Here is a 22,082-nt window from a genome sequence, read left to right on the forward strand (position 1 = left end):
GGTTTTGTATTTGGGTTTTTATGGGCTTGCTTTTTCTAACACCTCTTGTGGCTTTATTGCCATACTTTTATTTTGTTTTCGCCCGATGCCTAGAGAATTTATTTCATGAAGAATCTCATAAATACAATAAAGAGATAATATTGCTTGAAGCTGCCTTAGGAGGCAGAGATGTTTTTTTGTTTTTCTCTTTTTAAGACACTTTGTGTTGCCCTGGGTTAAGATAAAGAAACTAACTCGTAATGATGATGATGGTTTAATCTAAGCAATCATGTCTGGTACATGAATTACTGAATGTATCAACTATTACCATACTGGGCTATCTTGGGAAAATAGAATTTACTAGGGCTCCCTGCACCATGGTGATCATAATCCTTGCTTCTAACATTACGTTCTACGTATGTTCCACCCATGTTCTACCACCACTGTCAGAGGCATTCTGTCTCAGTTGCTGGTAATCACAGATGGACAGAGTTAACTCATGTTAAGCTTGCAGGCTTCTTGCAGGCATTTCTTGCCACTGTGAACACAGGATGCTGGACTAGACAGGTCTTGGTTGGATCCAGCAAACTCATCTTATGTTAAGTCCCTTATGAGGTCAAATCTGGGCTACCCAGCACTGACTGGCCTCAAAGGTATCCATGGTGCCATAATTCAAACGTTTGTCAATGTACCATATATATATATATATATATATATATATATATATATATATATATATATATATATATTCATCAGTGAAATATCTGTACCTGATGTTCCATAAAATCCCTCTTTAGAAGCTTCACCATACTTTTCAAAAGTCATGTGTTGAACTTTGAATTTCACACCTCCAATTTAACATTTATATTCAGTTAGGAATAAGAAGGAAGATTCCAATAGTGAGAACAGGATCATAAATGAAATGGGCCATTGGCCTGATCCAGTAAGACTCTTATCTTCTTACTTTTTTTAATATGAGAAAATATGAGCTTCTGTGACATCACTAGTACCAAATGCATAGCTGTCAAGTTTTCCCTTTTCTCGCGAGGAATCCTGTTCGGAATAAGGGAATTTCCCTTTTAAAAAAGGAAAAGTTGACAGCTATGACCAAATGAATGGGTGACTGGGGAATATTTTTTTGCACTGGACACTCAGATGTTTAGACACACATTCTCTTTAACAGCATGGACATGGAAATAAAATGGAAATGGATTGTCCTTTTTTTGTCCTAGCTCTTCCTTCACCTCTTACAAAGGCTTCTCGTAAGTCTTAATGACTTGTGTCAGCAGCTTCTCCCCAAATGACAAAATCAGGTTTAAGTCCAATCACTGACTTTTTTTTTAAAAAAAGGAACTGTGAATGGTGCAATGCAAGTCACTTTGGGTTTTTCGCAGCAATGTCATAATGTTGACACTGCTGCTACAAGAACAATTAAGAGCTAAGCACCAGCCTTGTAAATGCTCCTCCTTGCCAAGAGAATTGCTGCCAAGTGATAAAAATTCCACTCACGCCATTGTCTCTGGGGCTTCAACAATGCAGCAGATTGAGCCAGCAGAAGGCTCAATTAGCTACCAGGCTAACTTAAAGGTGGTAGTATGAGGCCCTGTACAGTTTGGCATCGGGATACCTTGAAGACCAGCTCATTTCTTATAGGCCCAATCAATCACTGTGCTCTGTAGGAGAGAGCCTCCTGCAGATACCATCTCATCAGAAAATCCATTCCTCCCAATGTGAGATCAGGGCCTTTATTGTGGTGGCACCTATGCTTTGGAACAACCACCCTCTCCAGTACATGTCAGGAAGCTGTCATCTCTGTTGATTTGTTTTGCATTTTGTTTTATTGCTTGTGCATTTACTGCCCAGGGCTCCAAACAAGCAAACAAATGCAAATTATTTTAGCTGTTTTTTTCCCCTATATGTATTTGTTTGAATGATGTTTTATATGCAAATGTTTTAACTTTTTTGTAGACAGACAGACAGATAGATATGCAACACTGTTTTATACGCTTTTCTTCCCTTGAGAAGGCAATTTGAGATCCTTCAGGCAAAGCCGTCCATAACTGAAATTGTTATTAACAACAGCGACCATTGCTTCTCCTTCCAGGTTGAGAGATGTCACGTCAATCCCTGTGATCAGCAGCCGCACTTTGGGGCTCCACTTCGACCCGGGCCGAGGGCTGCATCATCATGTGCCCGTCATGTTTGATTACTTCCACCTGTCGGCCATCTCTGTTACCCTGCACGCCTCTCTGGTGGCTCTGCACCAGCCCCTGATCAGGTGAGAGAAACAGGGTTCTTGCTTTCATTTTCTGTATGTGCATTTCATGATCTTTGCTATGAGAGGTCAATTGTTCATACAGGGCCGATGCTAGGGTTTTTTGCGCCCTAGGCGAGATCACCTTCTCGTGCCCCCCCCATTAATTAAAAAATAAAATAAAAAATAAAATAAAAATAGAAAACAGGAAAAAGTAGAAAAGTAGAAAAAATAAAAATAGAAAATAGAAAAAATAAAAAGTAGAAAAATAAAAATAGAAAATAGAAAAATAGAAAATAGAAAAAATAAAAAGTAGAAAAAATAAAAATGAAATAAAAAAAAAGCTGAGAGGCGCGGCGAGGTGGCCCCAGGCTCACGATCCCTGCATGCCTCTGGAGCTTTGCGGGGGGAGCCCGAGCCTGGGGCCGCCTCCACAGCGCCTGTCAGCTGTTGAGCGGCTTCAGGTCACTCTCCGGAGGCACACACGCACCTTAGGATAGCAGCCTGAAGCCGCTCAACAGGTGACAGGCAACAGGTGACAGCACCGCCGGGCAGCGGGCAGGCTGGTCAGTGCCCCCTCCATTTTGGCGCCCTAGGCAGCTGCGCCAGCCCTGTGTTCATATCTCATGTTATGTACTGAGCTTGGATCCTAGAACAATAGGCAGGTAGGATCCTAGAAGGCAGTAACCTGATTGGCCTGCAGGAGCCGCCCAATCCGGCTCCAGGAGGAAGTGAATCAGCAATCTGATTGGCCTGCAGGAAGGAAGAGTCCAATCAGGCTCCAGGAGGGGATTTGAATCTGCCAATCACACGGGACCCATTGTGTAAATAATTTGTGTGTGTGTGTGTGTCTATATATATATATATATATATATATATATATATATATATATATATATATACACACACAGCCAGAGGTTTTTGGGGAAAGCACTCATTCACTTTTAACCATGAGCTGAAATAAAGAGCATGAAATCAACACTCAACTCCGAGTATATTTATTAATTTTTTAAAATAATTTTTATTGACTTTTCCACTTTAGCCATCCAATCACATCACATTAAATATTCCAAATTATACAAATGCATATCAATTTATTCAAAATATTCTACCAAAAATTTATAACTCTGAGTATATTTAATCTCATTTGCTTTTTTTTTTAAAAAAATGCATACATAAAACAATGTCAGCAACAAAACAACTAAAAATACAGAGACTTGGCAGAGTTATTATTTATTTATTTATTTATTTATTTATTAAATTTGTGTGCCCTGCGTACATGTATGTGTTGTGTATAATGTATAATGTGTTGCAGTAATCTAACCACAGTTGCTAACCAAGGTTTGCCTTTTATAATCTGCGAGTTTGAGGTTGATTGCTTTTTTTTTTTTGAAAAAAAAGCTCAACAACTTGAATTTTACTTCTAGAAATATGGCAACCCTAAAATAGGACAGAGTGCTGTCCATTTCCCAGTCTGGATAGTGCCACGACTAAACGACTAAACAACAACAACAAATGTGGTGATGGCACTATCCAGACTGGGAAATGGACAGCACTCTGTCCTATTTTAGGGTTGCCATATTTCTAGAAGTAAAATTCAAGCTGTTGAGCTCCCCCCCCCCAAAAAAAAGCAATCAACCTCAAACTCCCAGACACTATTTTCCCTGGTTATATCCTGGTCATGTCCAAGAAATTCCAGACATATAGCAACCCCATCTTATTTAAGTCCAGAAGGTGGATGTGGCTTTACCAAGCATTTTGCCATCCTATGGACCTCTCGTGGAGGACCTTAGAGGATGACTGCAGGGTCCAGGTCAGTTCACATGGGAGTGTCTTCTGAGGTCCAGCTCAAGTCATTTTGTAGCCTAAGGCGAAGGAGAATATGTGCACAGAATCTTGACAGGGCTAACTCTTACTTCCACACTAATCATGAAAGAATCATCTTCCACAAAGAGGAGCAGGCTAGTTTAGGGGCCATGTAACACACTCTTGGCTGCTGGTCCCTATCCTCAGCTCACACTGCCTGAGGCAGCAGCCTCACCCTGTCTATTGGTAGGGCTGGTAAAAAATGTGGGATGCAAAGCAGGAGCAGTCAATTCACAACAGTTCCTAGAGTGACCACATGGAGGGACACCTGACCTGGTCAGCAGCAAACTTCCTGCCACTGATCTGGGATGGGCTTCCTCTACATGTAATTGAGATGGGCGTTACCTGGCCAGGTAAAGTCACTGGCCAGCGGCCATTTCGGTCTCTTTCAATTTCGTCTTCAGAGAAGCAACATCTTAGTGTTAGAGTCTGCCAAGAGAGAGAGCAAATGGAGTCTGACTTCATATAAGTAGACTTCACATGTATATATTACTTTATCTAAGCTAGTCTGCCTCTTGAGTTGTGCTGTATCTCAGGAAGTCTGTAAGTAAACTATTTTCATACTTATAATGAGCACTGTGCCGTAAATTTTCTTTTAAGAGGGATAAAGGGGAAAATACCAGGAAACATATATATTATTCTATAGGCTTCAGCAAGCCTGAGCAACCGTTTTTGCTGTGCATTAAAATGGAATGTAAACTCTGCTAAGTTTGAAGCATGCTAACACAAGCTGGGATAGGAAATATTAAACAATATCTCCTCATCCATATTCCTAAACATTCCCACAAAAAATAAATAAAATTAAAGTGGATCCTGCAAGCCTCAAGTCTGCTTGCCTCTGATCTAATGTTTCCTTGTTGTCTCTTGCTTGCTCACACACAGACTTGTTGTTCTTAATATTTTATCTAAATCTAGCCTCCCCCCTAATTTGTAACCACTGTCTTTTGTCTTACCCTGAGCAAAGAGGGAGAACAGTAATCTCTTTGCTTCTCTCTGAACTCCTTTAAAATGCTTAACAATTGCCATATGCTGTTGATGACAAAGAGAGAAGAAAAGCTTACCTATTTCAGGAAAACTTGTTTGCTGCTACTGATCCTGTTAGTGGAGAATTTTTAACAAGCTTTGAAAAAGCTTGAAGGCTTCCTAGAGCACCACAGGCCAAGATGAACCTTTGCTATGTCTCCCAACGCTTCAAGAACTGTCGTTTTAAAATAGCAACATGGGGATATGTTTTGAAATGAACTTTTAGTGCAGAGAGGAAAGGATGGGTGAGAAAACTTTGAAATGTGCAATATTGTTGTTCCATATAGATATAGGTATTCCATTTTTTTTTTCGTTTAGCTTTGCCCGTCCAGGGAAGGGCTCGTGGCTTGGTAAAAACAGCTTGGAAACAGGACCAGATCTGACGGGGATGTCGCTGGAAAACCTGGTGTTTGGAGCCGGCTACTGCAAACCTGTTGCTTCTGAGGTAGGGGACAGTTCTTGCTTGCACATTAGATGCACAATTTTAAGGGATGGAGATGGGCTTTCCTTAGGCAGGATCACGAGGCTGAAAGAGAGGGGTGAGTTTATATTATCCCTACTCCCACCGATAAAATCTGTGGTGACTTTTGCCCACTGGGAACCAAAGTGCAGAAAGCAAGGAGAATATCTGCAGGTGGAGGCAGAGTCAACTGCTTCTAGGCTTGCCTGCACCCCCTTCTTCTCTGCCGAATTCTATAAGGGCAACATTGAGGTTATGGAAGAGGAAACTGGCCTTCTAAGGCAGCAAACTGTTTACAAAATCCTTCCCTTTTGTCAAAAAGGACCAGTGATGCCAATTGCTACCTGAGGAAACAACAGGTTTATTAATATATTCCTAGTCATGCTTCTTAAACTCCTACTACTCTGTTTGGATGGTGTTGTCGATCCCGTCTGTTATACGGAGTGAAACCCTCTACAGAGGAGCAGATCTGAGATGCCGGTTGTTCAAATCCCAAAAGGCTAGCAGAAGAAACAGAGCATGCAGATGCTTTACTTACCTTGCCTTTAGTACTGACTACTAAGGGGAAAGGCAACATTTTATGAAGCAAAATATTCTTCCTGTATCATCAGAACAGTGGTGCTGGTTTGAACAGTGACAGCATTCCAGGGTGGAAAAATTCCTCCAAATACAAATGTAGAATCCCAGAATTGGAGAATTGAAAGGGACTCGGAGGTTTGACCCCCAGTTAGGTGTTCCCTTATTGCCTCTTTTCCTGTCTTGGCATCCTTTAGTCCAGCGGTCGGCAGCCCAAGGATCATGGGCCACAAGTGGCCCATGGAGGTCATTTAACTGGCCCATGGACCTCCACCGCCCGCTTGGTCGGCTCCCATGCGCCACGCTAAACTGGCACGGAGCAGAGCGGGGACCTCCTTCCGCGACACTGGCTGCCTTCCCATTGGCTGCAGGAAGCTCCTGCAGCCAATGAGAAGCTGCACACACCTCCTCCGCACCAGAAGGAGTGCCAGAAATAGCATTTGTGCATGTGTGCGCGAGCAGACACTCCAGCCCAGCCACAAAAAACTTTGCCGACCCCTGCTTTAGTCTGTTATCACCAGTATGGGCACTGCTTTCCTTTTGCGTGAAAACAGAGGCAAAGTAGGTGCTGTGTGGTTCCATCTTGTCTTCATCGTAGCATTTCTCTGGCTTCTTCATGCAGAGGTCCTGCTACTTGCTTGGTCTTCCTGTTGCTTCAAACATAGCTGAAGAACAGGTCGGCTACGCCAGATCAATTTTGATTTCCCCCAATTTTCATTGCTCATTCATTTGATTTCCTTTCAAGCGCACGGCTGAGAGCGCTCCAGCGATGATCTGTTTTGCTTTTCAGCTTGCTGAGACAGTGTCGATTACAGAGATAATTGAGATAATGAGCTTGTTTATCAACAGTACATAGCTTGCTTGGTTAATGTTTATTGCTGCTTTTCCATCCCCCATTTTATGAGCTTAGGAGAAAGTGGTGCTAAATGCAGTTTGCTGACTTTGGACATAACAATGCAGAGAGAGTCAACTTGGAAGAGAAGTCCATCAGCCCATGATTTAAAGCGAGCTGTCCAAATTCTCAGTTCTCTGCCTTATTGGAAATCAATGAACACTTGGGGTTGTTGCCAACTACTTTCTACTCAAAATAGACCCAACGAAATTAATGGACCTAATTTAATCTTATCCATTAATTCCATTGGGTCTACTATGAGTAGGACAAGCACTGGACACCACCCCCAGAAAGCACACTTCTCTGAATTTTGTGATGCATACAAAATTTTATACATATTTTTTTTAAAAAAAAAAGAAAGAAAGAAGAAAGAAAGAAAGAAAGAAAGAAACATGGGTTTGTGAAGCCACACAACCAAGCTGACTGGGATTAGGATCCAGCCTAGGTTCCCCCTCTCTGCTCCCTCCCCAGCAACTTCCCAAGAACGCTCCTTTTGGGGGAGTTACAGCCACATTTGGCTGAGCCCAGCTGAGCTGGGATGAGAAATTTACCCTGGCATATTCAGCTGCATTGCCATTGCAGACTTAACGCCAGGTGAGCATGTCTGAGCTGGGAATCAGTTGGTTGAGCCAGAGAACTGCAGCATCCATTATATTGTAAGTCACCTGGTGATCCTTGGATGAAGGTCGGTACAGAAATTTAATAAACAAGTAATAAAACAAATAACCCTAAACTGCTCGTCTTACTATACAATTGCCTCCAACATGTTATACATTATGACCACCTAAAATTCCGAAGGACATTGCCATCCTCTTTTTTTAAAAGAAAAAGAAAAAGAAAGAATAATGGGAAATTATTCCTCACAGAGCCCCTTATTCCTCACAGAGCCCCTCTAACAAACTACATGTCCTTTGGAGGGGTGTACTTTAAATGTGATTTGATTCTGTGGTGTATGGGAAGCCTGAGATCCATTACTCATTCTGCATCACAAAGCTGTTTATTTTAACACCCTCTGTTGTGTTTTAGGTCAGTTTGAGGGTAATGTGCTTGGACAAGCTTCAATTTATCTGTAGAACATTTTGCGGGCACTTTGTCGTAGACATGTGCTCTGGCTGACGCTTAGATGCCTGTTTAGGCCATCTATTTCCAATCGGAGCATATTTTTGACATTATTACTGGGCAGCATGGAGGCTGGCGCATTGGCCTCATACTGTGTGGGAAGATCCTATGGCTTAACACGAGGAAGAACATCCCCTGACCAGGTATGTGGGAATGTTAGAGATGTGGATTATGATATATTATTAGATAGATCCTATCCAAGCTTGTGTTAGCAAGCTTCCAATATCAGCAGAGTGACATTCCCCCTTTGTGCGCAGCAAAGCGTGAGCGTTAGGTTTGCTAGAACCTCTACAACAATATTATACTTCAATATTATACTTCCTGGCAAATCCCCTTTTTCCCTCTTAAAAGAAATACACGACACAATAGTATTAAAATAAGATAGTTTACTCACATGACATCCTGAGTTAACAGCATAATCTCAGAAAGGCAGGCTTACGTAGAAAAGTTACAAATATATACATCTGGAGTCTTCTTAGTAAAGTGAGGCTCCATCTGGTCTCTCTCTTAGCAACAGGCTGAGAGGGAGAACCATCCTAACTGTAGATTCTCTGGAGATGTGTTCCCATGGAAGGAGAAATGGCTAAGAGAGAGAATGGCTGCTGGCTAGGGTCTTTTGTCTGCCAGCTAATCCATCACATCTGCATATCTGGAGGAACAGGAACTTAGTCAGGTGTTCCCCAGGTGAGTTCCTCTTAGTGGACACTCTAGGAACTGTTGTGACTTGTCTGCCCCAGTGTTCCATCCCACAAGGTAGAGGACAATGACACAGTTGGAATGTTTCATTCTCCATCTCCAAATTTCCTTGTGGAATTTTGAGTGCCAAATTGTTCTCATTGTGGGAATGTTCAGGGAGGCAGGAGGAGGATATATTGTTTAATTATCTCCTTCCCAACTTGTCTTAACAAGTTCTACAATTTAGCAGAGTAACATTCCCCTTTTAAAACTTAAACAGCGGATAACGTTTTTGCCAGGCTTGTTTAAGCCTATAAAATAAGTTTCCTGGTAATTCCCCTTTTATTCCCTCCTAAAAAGATAGACACAACACAGTCTTGTATAGAAGTATAAAATAATTTACTCACAGTTTCATTCAGTTCACAAAAGGATCGCTGAAGGCAGACTTAAATTACAAAATATATACACCTGGAATCTATCCTATAAGGCGATAGTTCCTTTGTCCTCTCTAAGCCAAGAGAGCATCTCAGGGTGATGCTTCTTCGACGAAAGCAAAATGGTGAAGAGAGAGATGAGGTGGCAAGTCCTGTGCTTTTGTTATCTGCACAGGTAAAGTCAAGTCCACCTCTGGTCACATGTAGAGGAAGTTTGTCCCAGCACAGGAGGAAATAGGAAGTTTATCTAATGGCTGGACAAACATCCCTCTTCATGTCTAAACATGTCCATTCTAGGAATGTTGTATTTTACACTCATCTTGTCCATGTCCACATTTAAAGCCCTCTTATACCACTTTTAAAGTCATCCTGGGAAATGCAGTGGTTTTTTAAAGGGTTCCTACAAGCCCCAGGATCCTTAACAAACAATGAGGGACGCGGGTGGTGCTGTGGTCTGAACCACAGAGCCTAGGGCTTGCTAATCGGAAGGTCGGCGGTTTGAATCCCTGCGAAGGGGTCAGCTCCCGTTGCTTGGTCCCAGCTCCTGCCAACCACGTCAAAGTGCAAGGAGTAGAGGTACCCCTCTGGCAGGAAGGTAAATGGTGTTTCTGTGTGCTGCTCTGGTTTGCCAGAAGCGGCTTAGTCATGCTGGCCCCATGACCCGGAAGCTGTCTGCAGACAAACACCGGCTCCCTCAGCCTATAGAGCGAGATGAGTGCCGCAATCCCAGAGTCGTCTGCGACTGGACCCAATGGTCAGGGTTACCTTTACCTTTTATACAAACAACACAGAAAGTAAGGTGGGACATGGGTTGAGAGATCAAGGAAATGCCCTGTGTAAATCATAGAAACATCCATGGGTCATTTAGCTCAGTTCCGTGCAATGCAGGAATAATTGTGTAGCCCCAAAGACTTGCGCCAAGTGGAACTTGCTTGTGTTTGCTGCATAATCCTATCCACATTTGAGAGGAAGTGCCCTTTCACACTACACAAAGCAGATGGCACTCTTTCGCCACTGATAAATGTCCTCTGAAGTTTTCTCTCCCAGTCATCCAGCTGATTCCAGGATGTTGGTACAAATGTCTAGTGATTTGACCAGCTTGATATTTGAGAAGGAGGAAGTCCTCACTGCTGTCTTCATTTGCGAATGGAGACGGGTTTCAATCAATCCTCCTCCTCCTTGCTTCCCCTGCTTTGATTCTGCACAAGGGAGCTTGCCGCGCTGCTGTTTTTGACAAGACGTCAAAGGTTCTTTGTTCGGCGCTCCTGACTTCTTGCTGTGCAGAATAATTAAATGTCAGGAGCAGAAGGTTGTACCATTCCAATTTCCCTAGCTCTTGCAAAGTGACATGCCGGAGTCGGACACAGGTTTTATTATTTTATTTTAATTTTGAGTCTGTGCTTTCTGCTTTTCTGGCTTAGTGCCCATCAGGATACGTCTAATTCATGTGGAGGCTTTTTTTTAAAAAATGAGGAAGTGGCTTTAGGTGGTCGGTTCTTCTCCTTTTCAAATGGCAAAGGGGAATCTTGGGGTGGGGTGGGTATTTTAACATTCTTATCCTCACAAAGCATAGGCTAGGCACTTGCACTCCAAGAGAGATGAAGCTGGCTTGGCCATTTATCTTAGCAGGATTGTAATTTCAGTCAAATAGCCCCACAGAGTTTGCATTTGTGAGCTTGATTTATCCCTGCAGCTTCTGAGGGTGGCAAAGTGAGTCAGACTGTTTTGCATACCATTCTGAATGGTTAACAAGAAAAGGAAAGGTTGGATTGGCAAGTCACTTTCCACAGGTGGATGATGATGGCAGTGATTTACCAATAAATAAATATTATTTTGGGGGACAATCCTATGACAAGATTTGTAAGGAAGAGTAGCTTAGCATGCAGCAGATCTCTGGCTCAAATGGCTGGTGTCCAGCTCAGCAGACATTAAACCCTCAACCCCAGTTTATCCAAATATATGCTGGCATAATTTGCACATTCTGGCTCTGCCAGCTGAGACTAAATAAAGGTAAAGGTAAAGGACCCCTGACAGTTAAGTCCAGTCGCAGACAACTCTGGGGTTGCGGCACTCATCTCATCTCACTTTACAGGCCGAGGGAGCTGGCGTTTGTCTGCAGACAGTTTTTCCGGGTCATGTGGCCAGCATAACTAAGCCGCTTCTGGTGCAATGGAACACCGAAACCAGAGCAGCGCACTGAAACGCCGTTTACCTTCCCACCGGAGAAGTACCTATTTATCTACTGGTGTAAATTTGTGGCATCTTAACGTACAGAGACCTGCTTTACACCAGCTTATTCTGCATAGGATTGCCCCCTTACTGATTTATCATTTGCACCCCTTTCAGGAAAAGTGGAACCAGAACAATGCAATGCCCCTAATCTCATAATGCTTAATCTTGACTTCTAAAATGTCCTATATATTGGGCCTGCACTTGAAAACTTTGGGGGAATTATCACTGTAGGAGAGTGGAAGTAAGGCTGAACTTTAAAATGATTGCAAAAGGAAGTACTATTGTTATTGTTTGAGACAGGCATCAAACTAGCACAAAAGTGTGGTGGAGTCTCCTTCTTTGGAGGTCTTTAAGCAGAGGCTTGACAGCCATCTGTCAGGAATGCTTTGATGGTGTTTCCTGCTTGGCAGGGGGTTGGACTGGATGGCCCTTGTGGTCTCTTCCAACTCTATGATTCTATGATTCTATGATAAAGCCCCAGCAAACTGAAAGGGGCTAATGTCTAGTTTGACGCCTAGCTTTCATTCCTAATTATTACCGCAAATGGCTGAGAAGGAAGAGTCAGTTGGCATTGTGATTTCTCTATTTACACACACACACACACACACACACACACACACACACACAACCCTCTGAATTCCCTTTCCTGTATCAGCATGAACACAAACTGATCATAGAATTGTAGAATTGTCATCTAGTCCAACCTCGTGCAGCGCAGGAACCACCGATAGATGCTAACAGCCACCACCCTATGACACAAGTCTAAGTTTGGACGCTAGACATGATCAATCCAGAATGCGGCAGCTAGACTGGTGACTGGGAGGGGCCGCTAGGACTACATAACACCGGTCCTGAGAGATCTACACTGGCTCCCAGTATGTTTCCGAGCACAATTTAAAGTGTTGGTGCTGACCTTTAAAGCCCTAAACGGCCTTGGTCCTGTATACCTGAAGGAGCGTCTCCACCGGACACTGAGATCCAGCGCTGAGGGCCTTATGGCGGGCGGTTCCCTCATTGCGAGAAGTGAGGTTACAGGGAACCAAACAGAGGGCCTTCTCGGTAGCAGCACCCGCCCTGTGGAATGCCCTTCCATCAGGTGTCAAGGAAATAAGCAGCTATCCTAATTTTAAAAGACACCTGAAGGCAGCCCTGAAGGCAGCGGGGTATAAATAATAAATTATTATTATTATTATTATTATTATTATTATTATTATTATTATTATGAATTGTTTGTTTGAGTGACATTACTATATAGCTTTCATGGGGGATGAAAGGGCCTCATCCTTTCTGTAGGAATTATATATGCTTAAAAGATACGGGTGGCGCTGTGGGTTAAACCACAGAGCCTAGGGCTTGCCAATCAGAAGGTCGGCAGTTTGACTCCCCGCGATGGGGTGAGCTCCCGTTGCTCGGTCCCTGCTCCTTCCAACCTAGCAGTTCGAAAGCATGAAGTGCAAGTAGATAAATCAGTACCACTCCGGTGTTTGACGGTAAACAGTGTTTCCATGCGCTGCTCTGGTTCACCAGAAGCTGCTTAGTCATGCTGGCCACATGACTCGGAAAAACTGTCTGCAGACAAACTCTGGCTCCCTCGGCCAGTAAAGCGAGATGAGCGCCACAACCCCAGAGTCGTCCATGACTGGACCTAACGGTCAGGGGTCCCTTTACCTTTACCTTTAAAAGAGTAAGTGAGGAACACCGCCCCCCCTTCCTGAAAGCAATTCAATAATGCCACAAAAACAAACAGGGAGGTAGAATTTAAAATAATGTGTCTAACAAGGTTATTAACAGCCATTAACTCTACTAAGTTAAGAGCTTAGGCACATGCATTATATGTGCAATTATACATAGACCACATTCTGAATTAGAATGATTAGAATTCCAGGGGTGGGTGGGTGTAGATATGAAATGCTTTTAACTCTTTCTTTGATCAGAACCAAAAAGTTCCGTTTTAATAACTTTTAGGTCAGGTAGGAATTGATTGATTTTGTTCCTCCAAAACTCCAGAGTAGATTGTCGGTTCTTTAGTCCTCCTCAGGTATGCCCAGGGAGGTCCGTCAGCCAAGAAGAGATGAAGATTTCTGGCTCAGAAACTAACAGCCCAATATTCTCCCTGGGGCCACTAAATGCACAGCCTTCTCATGCCTGCTCAGAAGGAAAATCTCATAAGAGGGACTTCATTACATATCAGCATGAAACACTGAAAAATATTGGTCACGGGGTGGGCGGCGGTTGCAGCCTGTCATGCCAGGCTCACCCCCCCCCCCGCCAGAGCAATATCAGGCCTAGCTGGCCTGTTGTGGGGAATTCTCAGGCTGGCCACTGGAGATTGGTGAACAGTCCCACCATCGGGTTGATTTGAATCCTGGCCAATCCGGCTGGGCCAGGAGGGAGGGGCTGGAGGAGGCACTAAAGGCTGCCTGCAGCTGACCCCAGGGGCCACTGTAGGCCGAAGAACAACCCTATCTACACCAGCCCCCATTCAATGACACTGTGGCTTAATGTATGGTAACCTCCCCCCCACCCCCACCCCCCACTTTGTGCTCGTCGGCTTTACTGTGGTTCAATAATGGTTGCCGTTTTCAGAGCCAGGAAAGAATTTCTCCTCCAAACAGATTGGCCCCGTTTGGAGGTTTCGCTTTCCCCATAGCAATAGTCACAACTTTGGCAGATAAGGCATTGTGTGGAATCCTTCTTATCCAACAACATGCGGTGGTTGAAGTGGTGCATCGCCCCCCACCATAGAATTGTGCAATAACAGGGTACCTCGTTAGAGGGGTCTAGTAGGAGGTTTCTATCCCAAAGCCAAGGTGTGTGGCAGATGGGCCATAGAGCTTCCTTCAGCGACTTGGGACGGTAGACCTGCAGCTTGCGGGTGACCCGCTAATCCTGGGCTTGACCCTGTCATGCGACAGCCCTCCACGAGGGGAATACTGTGTGGGATATACACCCAATGCCTAAACCACATCCAACCTACATTTGGAATCAATAAAGTTGTAGCCAATTTTTTTTAATAATCCCAGAATGACGTCTTGTCCAATTTGTTCCCCTTCTTGACTCGGGCCTTGCTCCCTAGAGGAGAGGTGAGTCACTGTCAGTGGGCCCGTGATGTCAGTGGGGAACAGCAAAAAAAGAAAAAGGAAAAAGAGAGAGAGAGAGCCAAATACTGAAAGAAATCAAGTGTTTCCAAATAGAATTGTTGAAGGGGTTGCATAAACAGTATATTTTCCATTCCCATTTGCCCTAGCAGATGTTGACTGCAATGTCAAACCACCCTGGAAATATGGTCTAGGTAGAAATGAAACACAGGGAGAGAAGAGTCCTGCTGGATTAGGTCAAATGTCCGCCTCATTCAGTATCCTATTCCCAAGCCTATAGGAAGCCCACAAACAGGATTTGAGTGCATCAATACTCTTCCCATTTGCAAATCCCAGAATCCAGAGGCATAGTGTCTCTAGCACAGCATAATGACCTACCAAATAATGGCAAACCGCTCCCCGATTCATAAAATTTCATTGTCCTTGCCTGTAAATTGCTTCAAGGCTGGAGGGTGAACTATGAATAATACAGGAGGTGCCTGCAGGAGCAAGGAAGCAAAAATCAAGGAGAGAATGGGATATTTATGCTAATCTCCCCCCAGTTACCCAAACGTTCTTTGATGCACAGCAGTGAATTGCAGCAAATGAGAGCTGTTTGCTTTTTAAAGCAACTTGCCGAACAAAAGTTTGGAATACTTGTGATTGCTGGTTCAAAAGGCAGATGGAGGGAGAAGAGCTTGAAGAAACATTTCCCTCTACTTGTGTTTCCAAAGCAGCAAAGTGTAGGTTGCAACCACTATAAAAAAAATACAGACCATGTGTACAACCCACCTAGTATTGCCAGATGTCAGGGAATGGCTGAGGAGATGTGGAACCTGCTAGACCAAGAGCAACCCAGAGAAAGTATAGTAGGAGAAGATTTTGATCCTGGATTCTGGTGGCGGGAAGTCGGTCACACACACACACACACAGAGGAGGGAAAGAGCTGGGAAGAACTGGAGGCTGGGAGCTTGAAGGATGATGAAGAGGAGGAAAGAGGCAGCTGCCCCAGAACCACTCTGACAGCTTCTCTACTGATAACCTGCAAGACAACCTCCCAGAACAAGGTGTGCATTGCATATTTTTGGACAGAGAGCCAGGCAGAAACAGAGAGGGTCCTTGAGGCTCACTGTAGACAGAGGGAGAGTCCTGATACAGAGGGATAGGGAGTGAAGGAGGAGGTACAAGCCAGTCTGGGCAACTGCTTCTTCTAGACAGGAACAACCTTTGAAGTCTCCATGTGTTCTGTGTTCTGCTTCCTTAATCAAGAAACTAAATGAAATGTAAAGTACTACACTTGGGCAAAAAAATATATGAAAGGCACAAATACAGGAAGGGTGACACCTGGCTTGAGAGCAGTACATGTGAAAAGGATCTAGGAGTCTTGGTAGACCACAAACTTGACATGAGTCAACAGTGTGATGCAGCAGCTACAAAAGCCAATCCAATTCTGGGCTGCATCAATAGGAGTATAACATCTAGATTAGGCATCTCCAAACTTCGGCCCTCCAGATGTTTTGGACTACAATTCCCATCATCCCTGACCACTGGTCCTGTTAGCTAGGGATCATAGGAGTTGTAGGCCAAAACATCTGGAGGGTCACAGTTTGGGGATGCCAGATTTAGATCAAGGGAAGTAATAGTACCACTGTATTGTGCTCTGGTCAGACCTCACCTGTGTCCAGTTCTGGGCACCACAGTTCAAGAAGGATACTGACAAGCTGGAACGTGTCCAGAGGAGGGCAACCAAAATGGTCAAAGGCCTGGAAACGATGCCTTATGACGAATGGCTTAGGGAGCTGGGTATGTTTAGCCTGGAGAAGAGAAGGTTAAGGAGTGATATGATAGCCATGTTCAAATATATAAAAGGATGTCATATAGAGGAGGGAGAAAGGTTGTTTCCTACTGCTCCAGAGAAGCGGACACGGAGCAATGGATTCAAACTCCAAGAAAGAAGATTCCACCTAAACATTAGGAAGAACTTCCTGACAGTAAGAGCTGTCCGGCAGTGGAATTTGCTGCCAAGGAGTGTGGTGGAGTCTCCTTCTTTGGAGGTTTTTAAGTGGAGGCTTGACGGCCATATGTCAGGAATGCTTTGATGGTGTTTCCTGCTTGGCAGGGGGTTGGACTGGATGGCCCTTGTGGTCTCTTCCAACTCTGTGATTCTATGATTCTATGAAATGTAAATTAACCAGCATTTTTCTGTCTTTCTCTGATCTGCGAACGACTTGCTTTCCTTGTCAGCTCCCTGACACCAGGCTGCACTTTGGATATTTGTATCACAGCTTTAAAAAGGAGGAGGGTGCAGTAACTGTGACTGATGCATAGGCAAAGGTCCACAACTCAGTGGTAGAGCATCTGTTTTACATGTTTAAAAATGAGCAGAGATAACCTCTAGCGTCAAGGAGTTCCACAGGACAGGGGCTACCACACTGAAGGCTTGGCCCCTGGATTTAGATCAAGGGAAGTAATCGTACCACTGTATTGTGCTCTGGTCAGACCTCACAGGAAGGACAGATCGTGAAGCTGAGGTTCCAATACTTTGGCCACCTCATGAGAAGAGAAGAGTCCCTGGAAAAGATCCTGATGTTGGGAAAGATTGAGGGCACTAGGAGAAGGGGACGACAGAGGACGAGATGGTTGGACAGTGTTCTCGAAGCTACGAACATGAGTTTGACCAAACCGCGGGAGGCAGTGCAAGACAGGGGTGCCTGGCGTGCTATGGTCCATGGGGTCACGAAGAGTCGGACACGACTAAACGACTAAACAACAACAAAAGGCCAGCCTCAGGGCCATCTGTGGGACCATCACCAGTGCCCTACCAGAAGACCTCAGGTGGAGCATAAGGAATCAGCCCAAGTTGTCCTAGGCTTTGTGAATTTGCACAAGAACCTTGACCTTGTCATGATCAGAAGTTGATCACCTGTGCAGTAATCCCATTCAGGACATTTTAAGGGACGGCACATCTGACAGGAGACCAGGAGATTGGCGGAGACAATCCCTTCCCACACAATTGCTTGTGATTCATTGGAGTTGAGGCTGGAAGCCACAGCTGCCTTCTAGATTGAAAGAAACCAATAAAGGCGTCCGTGAAGAAATGTCAGATTGACTGTAAAGCAAATAAAGCTGGAAAGGTTGGAGTCATTGATCACTATCAGGTGACAGGGTGGTATTTCCTCTCTGGCGATTGCTTGACACTTTGTATAAGTTTACTCTTCTCATCCTCTGCACATTTACTCATCTTCTGCAGCCATTGTTTTCATTTCCCCTCCTTTTCCAAGGCAAAACAGTGTGACGTGAAAGGTTGCGCAGCTGGCTTGATTGCATAGCGCTGCTCTCCTCCGGATGTCAAGAGGGTCTCTGGAGTGGATACAGTGGGTGGACATTGTTTCGTAGCCTGACAGAATGCTCTGTCCCTCATGGATCTTTTGCAGGAAGATATGTGAAAATGTCTTCTGAGAGTTGCAGCTCTTTGCAAGAATTGACACCTGAGCTGAATCTGTAGCTCTAGGGAGGTAGCTTCAACCTCGCTGTCTCACCCAACAATGGATGCTGCGGAGTGTGAATTCACAGCACAGGTTATGTGACCGAACAGCATCAGGATGCACCCTTTGGGATGAGCAAATCTGCCTCCATTTCTGTTCGTTGTTTTGCCTTCTTGAATGCTAGCATTTAAGGGAGGCACAAATACCCATGGGGCTGTCCCTGAATAAGTCTGGCCCAACTCATAGCCGCGGACATGCCTTGGACTTGGTGTTTACCTCTATGGATGTTGGTGATCTGACATTAAGTAAAAGCGAAACAAAAGAAGTGCCATGGTCAGATCACTTTCTGGTGCAACTGGACTTCTCCGCAACCCTTTCCCTCTGCAGGGAGGTGGGACCGATTCGGATGGTCCGCCCCCGCTACTTAATGGATCCAATTGGCTTCCAAAGAGTGGTAGGGGATGTTTTATCCCATGTCGATGGCCTTTCAGCTGATTCCCTGGTGGCCCGCTGGAATGCGGAGTTAACCAGCGCTATTGACTGTCTGGCTCCGAAGCGCCCTCTCAGATTGCATGGAGCCCGGACAGCCCCGTGGTTTTCCCCGGCGCTGAGGGCAATGAAACAGTCGTTGAGACGGCTAGAGCGCCGGTGGCGGAAAACTCATTTTGAATCAGACCGGACACGGGCTAGAGCTCAACTTCGAGCCTACCAAGTGGCAATGGCGACGGCGAAGAGGACCTTCTTCACCGTCTCCATCGCATCTGCAGAAAACAGCAGCAGGAGACTCTTCCAGGTGGTTCGCAATCTAGCGGAACCACCTGCTCCATCCGGGCCCAGTACGGGCCACATGATCTCCTGCAATGATTTTGCAAAGTTTTTTGCAGATAAAGTCGCTCAGATTCGGGAAGAGGTAGACTCCACCGTGGGAGCAGGGCCGGGGCGGGGGAGTGCTAGAGTCCTGTCTAGTCAAGTTTTGTGGGATCAATTTCAATCTGTTACCTCCGAGGATGTGGACAGGCTGCTTAGACGAATGAAACCAACCACCTGTCTCCTTGATCCTTGCCCATCCTGGCTTATAAAAGCTAGCCAGGAAGGGCTGGGCGATGGGCTTCGCGGGTTGGTAAATGCTTCTCTCCATGAGGGAGCCTTCCCAGACCCGCTGAAAGAGGCGGTTATTAAACCGCTTCTTAAAAAACCATCTTTAGATCCGGCCAATATGGCCAACTATCGCCCAGTCTCAAATCTTCCATTCTTGGGCAAGGTGATTGAGCGAGTGGTTGCGGAACAACTCCAGGCACGCCTGGAAGAAGCGGACCATTTGGATCCCTTCCAGTCAGGATTCAGGCCTCATCATGGGACTGAAACTGCCTTGGTCGCACTGGTCGATGATCTCCGGCGGGCTAGGGACAAAGGTAAGAGCTGTTTCCTTGTTCTGCTGGATCTCTCAGCGGCTTTTGACACCATCGACCATAACATCCTTCTGGACCGTCTAGAGGGCTTGGGAGCTGGGGGCACTGTCATGCAGTGGTTCCGCTCCTTCCTCCTGGGCCGTGTTCAGAAAGTGGTGGTGGGGGATGAGTGTTCAGACCCCTGGGCGCTCACTTGTGGGGTGCCTCAGGGTTCTGTCCTCTCCCCCATGCTTTTTAACATCTATATGCAGCCGCTGGGAGAGATCATCAGGGGGTTTGGGCTGGGTGTCCATCAGTATGCTGATGATACCCAGCTCTACCTCTCTTTTAAATCAGAACCAGTGAAGGCGGTGAAGGTCCTGTGTGAGTGCTTGGAGGCGGTTGGAGGATGGATGGCGGCTAACAGATTGAGATTGAATCCTGACAAGACAGAAGTACTGTTTGTGGGGGACAGGAGGCGGGCGGGTGTGGAGGACTCCCTGGTCCTGAATGGGGTAACTGTGCCCCTGAAAGACCAGGTGCGCAGCCTGGGAGTCATTTTAGACTCACAGCTGTCCATGGAGGCACAGGTCAACTCCGTGTCCAGGGCAGCTGTTTATCAGCTCCATCTGGTACGCAGGCTGAGTCCCTACCTGCCCACTGACTGTCTCTCCAGAGTGGTGCATGCTCTAGTTATCTCTCGCTTGGACTACTGCAATGCGCTCTACGTGGGGCTACCTTTGAAGGTGACCCGGAAACTACAACTAATCCAGAATGCGGCAGCTAGACTGGTGACTGGGAGCGGCCGCCGAGATCACATAACACCGGTCCTAAAAGACCTACATTGGCTCCCAGTACGTTTCCGAGCACAATTCAAAGTGTTGGTGTTGACCTTTAAAGCCCTAAACGGCCTCGGTCCGGTATACCTGAAGGAGCGTCTCCACCCCCATCGTTCTGCCCGGACACTGAGGTCCAGCTCCGAGGGCCTTCTGGCGGTTCCCTCATTACGAGAAGCCAAGTTACAGGGAACCAGGCAGAGGGCCTTCTCGGTAGTGGCACCCACCCTGTGGAATGCCCTCCCACTAGAGGTCAAAGAGAACAATTACCAGACCTTTAGAAGGCATCTCAAGGCAGCCCTGTTTAGGGAAGCTTTTAATGTTTGATGGATTTCTGTATTTTAGAATTTCTGTTTTTTTTGGAAGCCGCCCAGAGTGGCTGGGGGAACCCGGCCAGATGGGCGGGGTATAAATAATAAATTATTATTATTATTATTATTATCCCGGTTCTTATTCCTAATACAGTGGTACCTTGGTTCTCAAACTTTATCCGTTCCGGAAGTCCGTTCCAAAACCAAAGCGTTCCAAAACCAAGACACGCTTTCCCATAGAAAGTAATGCAAAATGGATTAATCCATTCCAGACTTTGAAAAACAACCCCTAAACCAGCAACTTAACATGAACTTTACTCTCTAACGAGACCATTGATCCATTAAATGAAAGCAATAAACAATGTACTGCAGTCACACAATCAATCTGTAGCTGAACTGGGTTCCACACAGTCACAAAAACAAGACAAAAAGAGCTGCAAAAACAAAAATGCAAAACAAATAGCAAAAACAGACAGAGCTCAGCGTGACACTCAAAATGGAAGTGTGGCACTCAAAACAGAGCATGTTCCGCTTCCGAAAACGTTTACAAACCGGAATGCTTAATTCCGGGTTTGAAGTGTTTGGGTTCCAAGTTGTTTGAGTACCAAGGCGTTTGAGAACCAAGGTACCACTGTAGGGTACTCTAAGTGAATATGAACAAAAGATTAAAATTGTGTGTACACTCCATGACAGCATGTGTGAAATACTTGCGGGTACTCGGTGAACCTGCTGTGACCTTTGCCAGCACCAACCTTGCCCTGCCTCCTGGGGCAAATGGGAAAAGCAGTGGCACACATGATCTAACTTTTCATTAGCACATCCTTTCTTGCAGTGGAAGGGATTGAGACTATGAGTTCCAGAATTATCTTCAGGAATGTGTCCATCTTCTTGACGATCTCCATTTGGGTCGTGACCTTTTCCCACCAGCCATGCCTCTGGGACAAGGTTTCCCAAACCTGGGTCTCCAGCTGTTGTTGGACTACAACTCTCATCATCCCTAGACAGCAGGACCAGTGGTCAGGGATGATGGGAGCTGTAGTCTAAAAACAGCTGGAGGCCTGAGTTTGGGAAACTCTGCTTTGGAACAATGCTACCCTAACCTAGCACCATTGTGGTTCCGGCACTGTGCGAGGACTTGGATTTGGAAAGACACCCCATCCAGTTTCCACCTAAAGGCAAACCGACCAATTTGGTGCACTCTGAAATGATACCTGAACCAAAACACAACCATCCTTTGAAAACTCGCAATTCTCTGAATTTTGCAGGGCAGTTCTCCAGCCAGGTAATGTGTACAAAATTGTGTATACTGGGGTAAAGCGTACCTAGAAATGCATATGTTAGTGAAAACAGCATGCAGGGATGCATTGTATTATTTTCCCTAGCCTATGCACATTTTAAACTGCCCAGAGTGTGTATAAATAATAAAAGAAGAAGAAGAGGAAGAGTTTGGATTTGATATCCCGCTTTATCACTAC

At 45.2% G+C, this 22,082-nt stretch overlaps 1 protein-coding gene across 2 annotated transcripts in view; it reads left to right on the forward strand.

Annotated features, from left to right (window-relative positions):
- Positions 1-22,082, forward strand: part of FAM135B (family with sequence similarity 135 member B) — a 125,586-nt gene that overhangs the window by 53,421 nt on the left and 50,083 nt on the right. For both annotated transcript variants that reach the window (XM_035125308.2, XM_060277592.1), the window contains 2 exons: positions 2,084-2,257; positions 5,441-5,567. In XM_035125308.2, the coding sequence (XP_034981199.2) occupies positions 2,084-2,257; positions 5,441-5,567 (301 nt within the window). The remainder of the gene's footprint in view (positions 1-2,083; positions 2,258-5,440; positions 5,568-22,082) is intronic.

Source organism: Zootoca vivipara, chromosome 8 (assembly GCF_963506605.1).
Source record: "Zootoca vivipara chromosome 8, rZooViv1.1, whole genome shotgun sequence".
Taxonomy (NCBI): domain Eukaryota; kingdom Metazoa; phylum Chordata; class Lepidosauria; order Squamata; family Lacertidae; genus Zootoca; species Zootoca vivipara.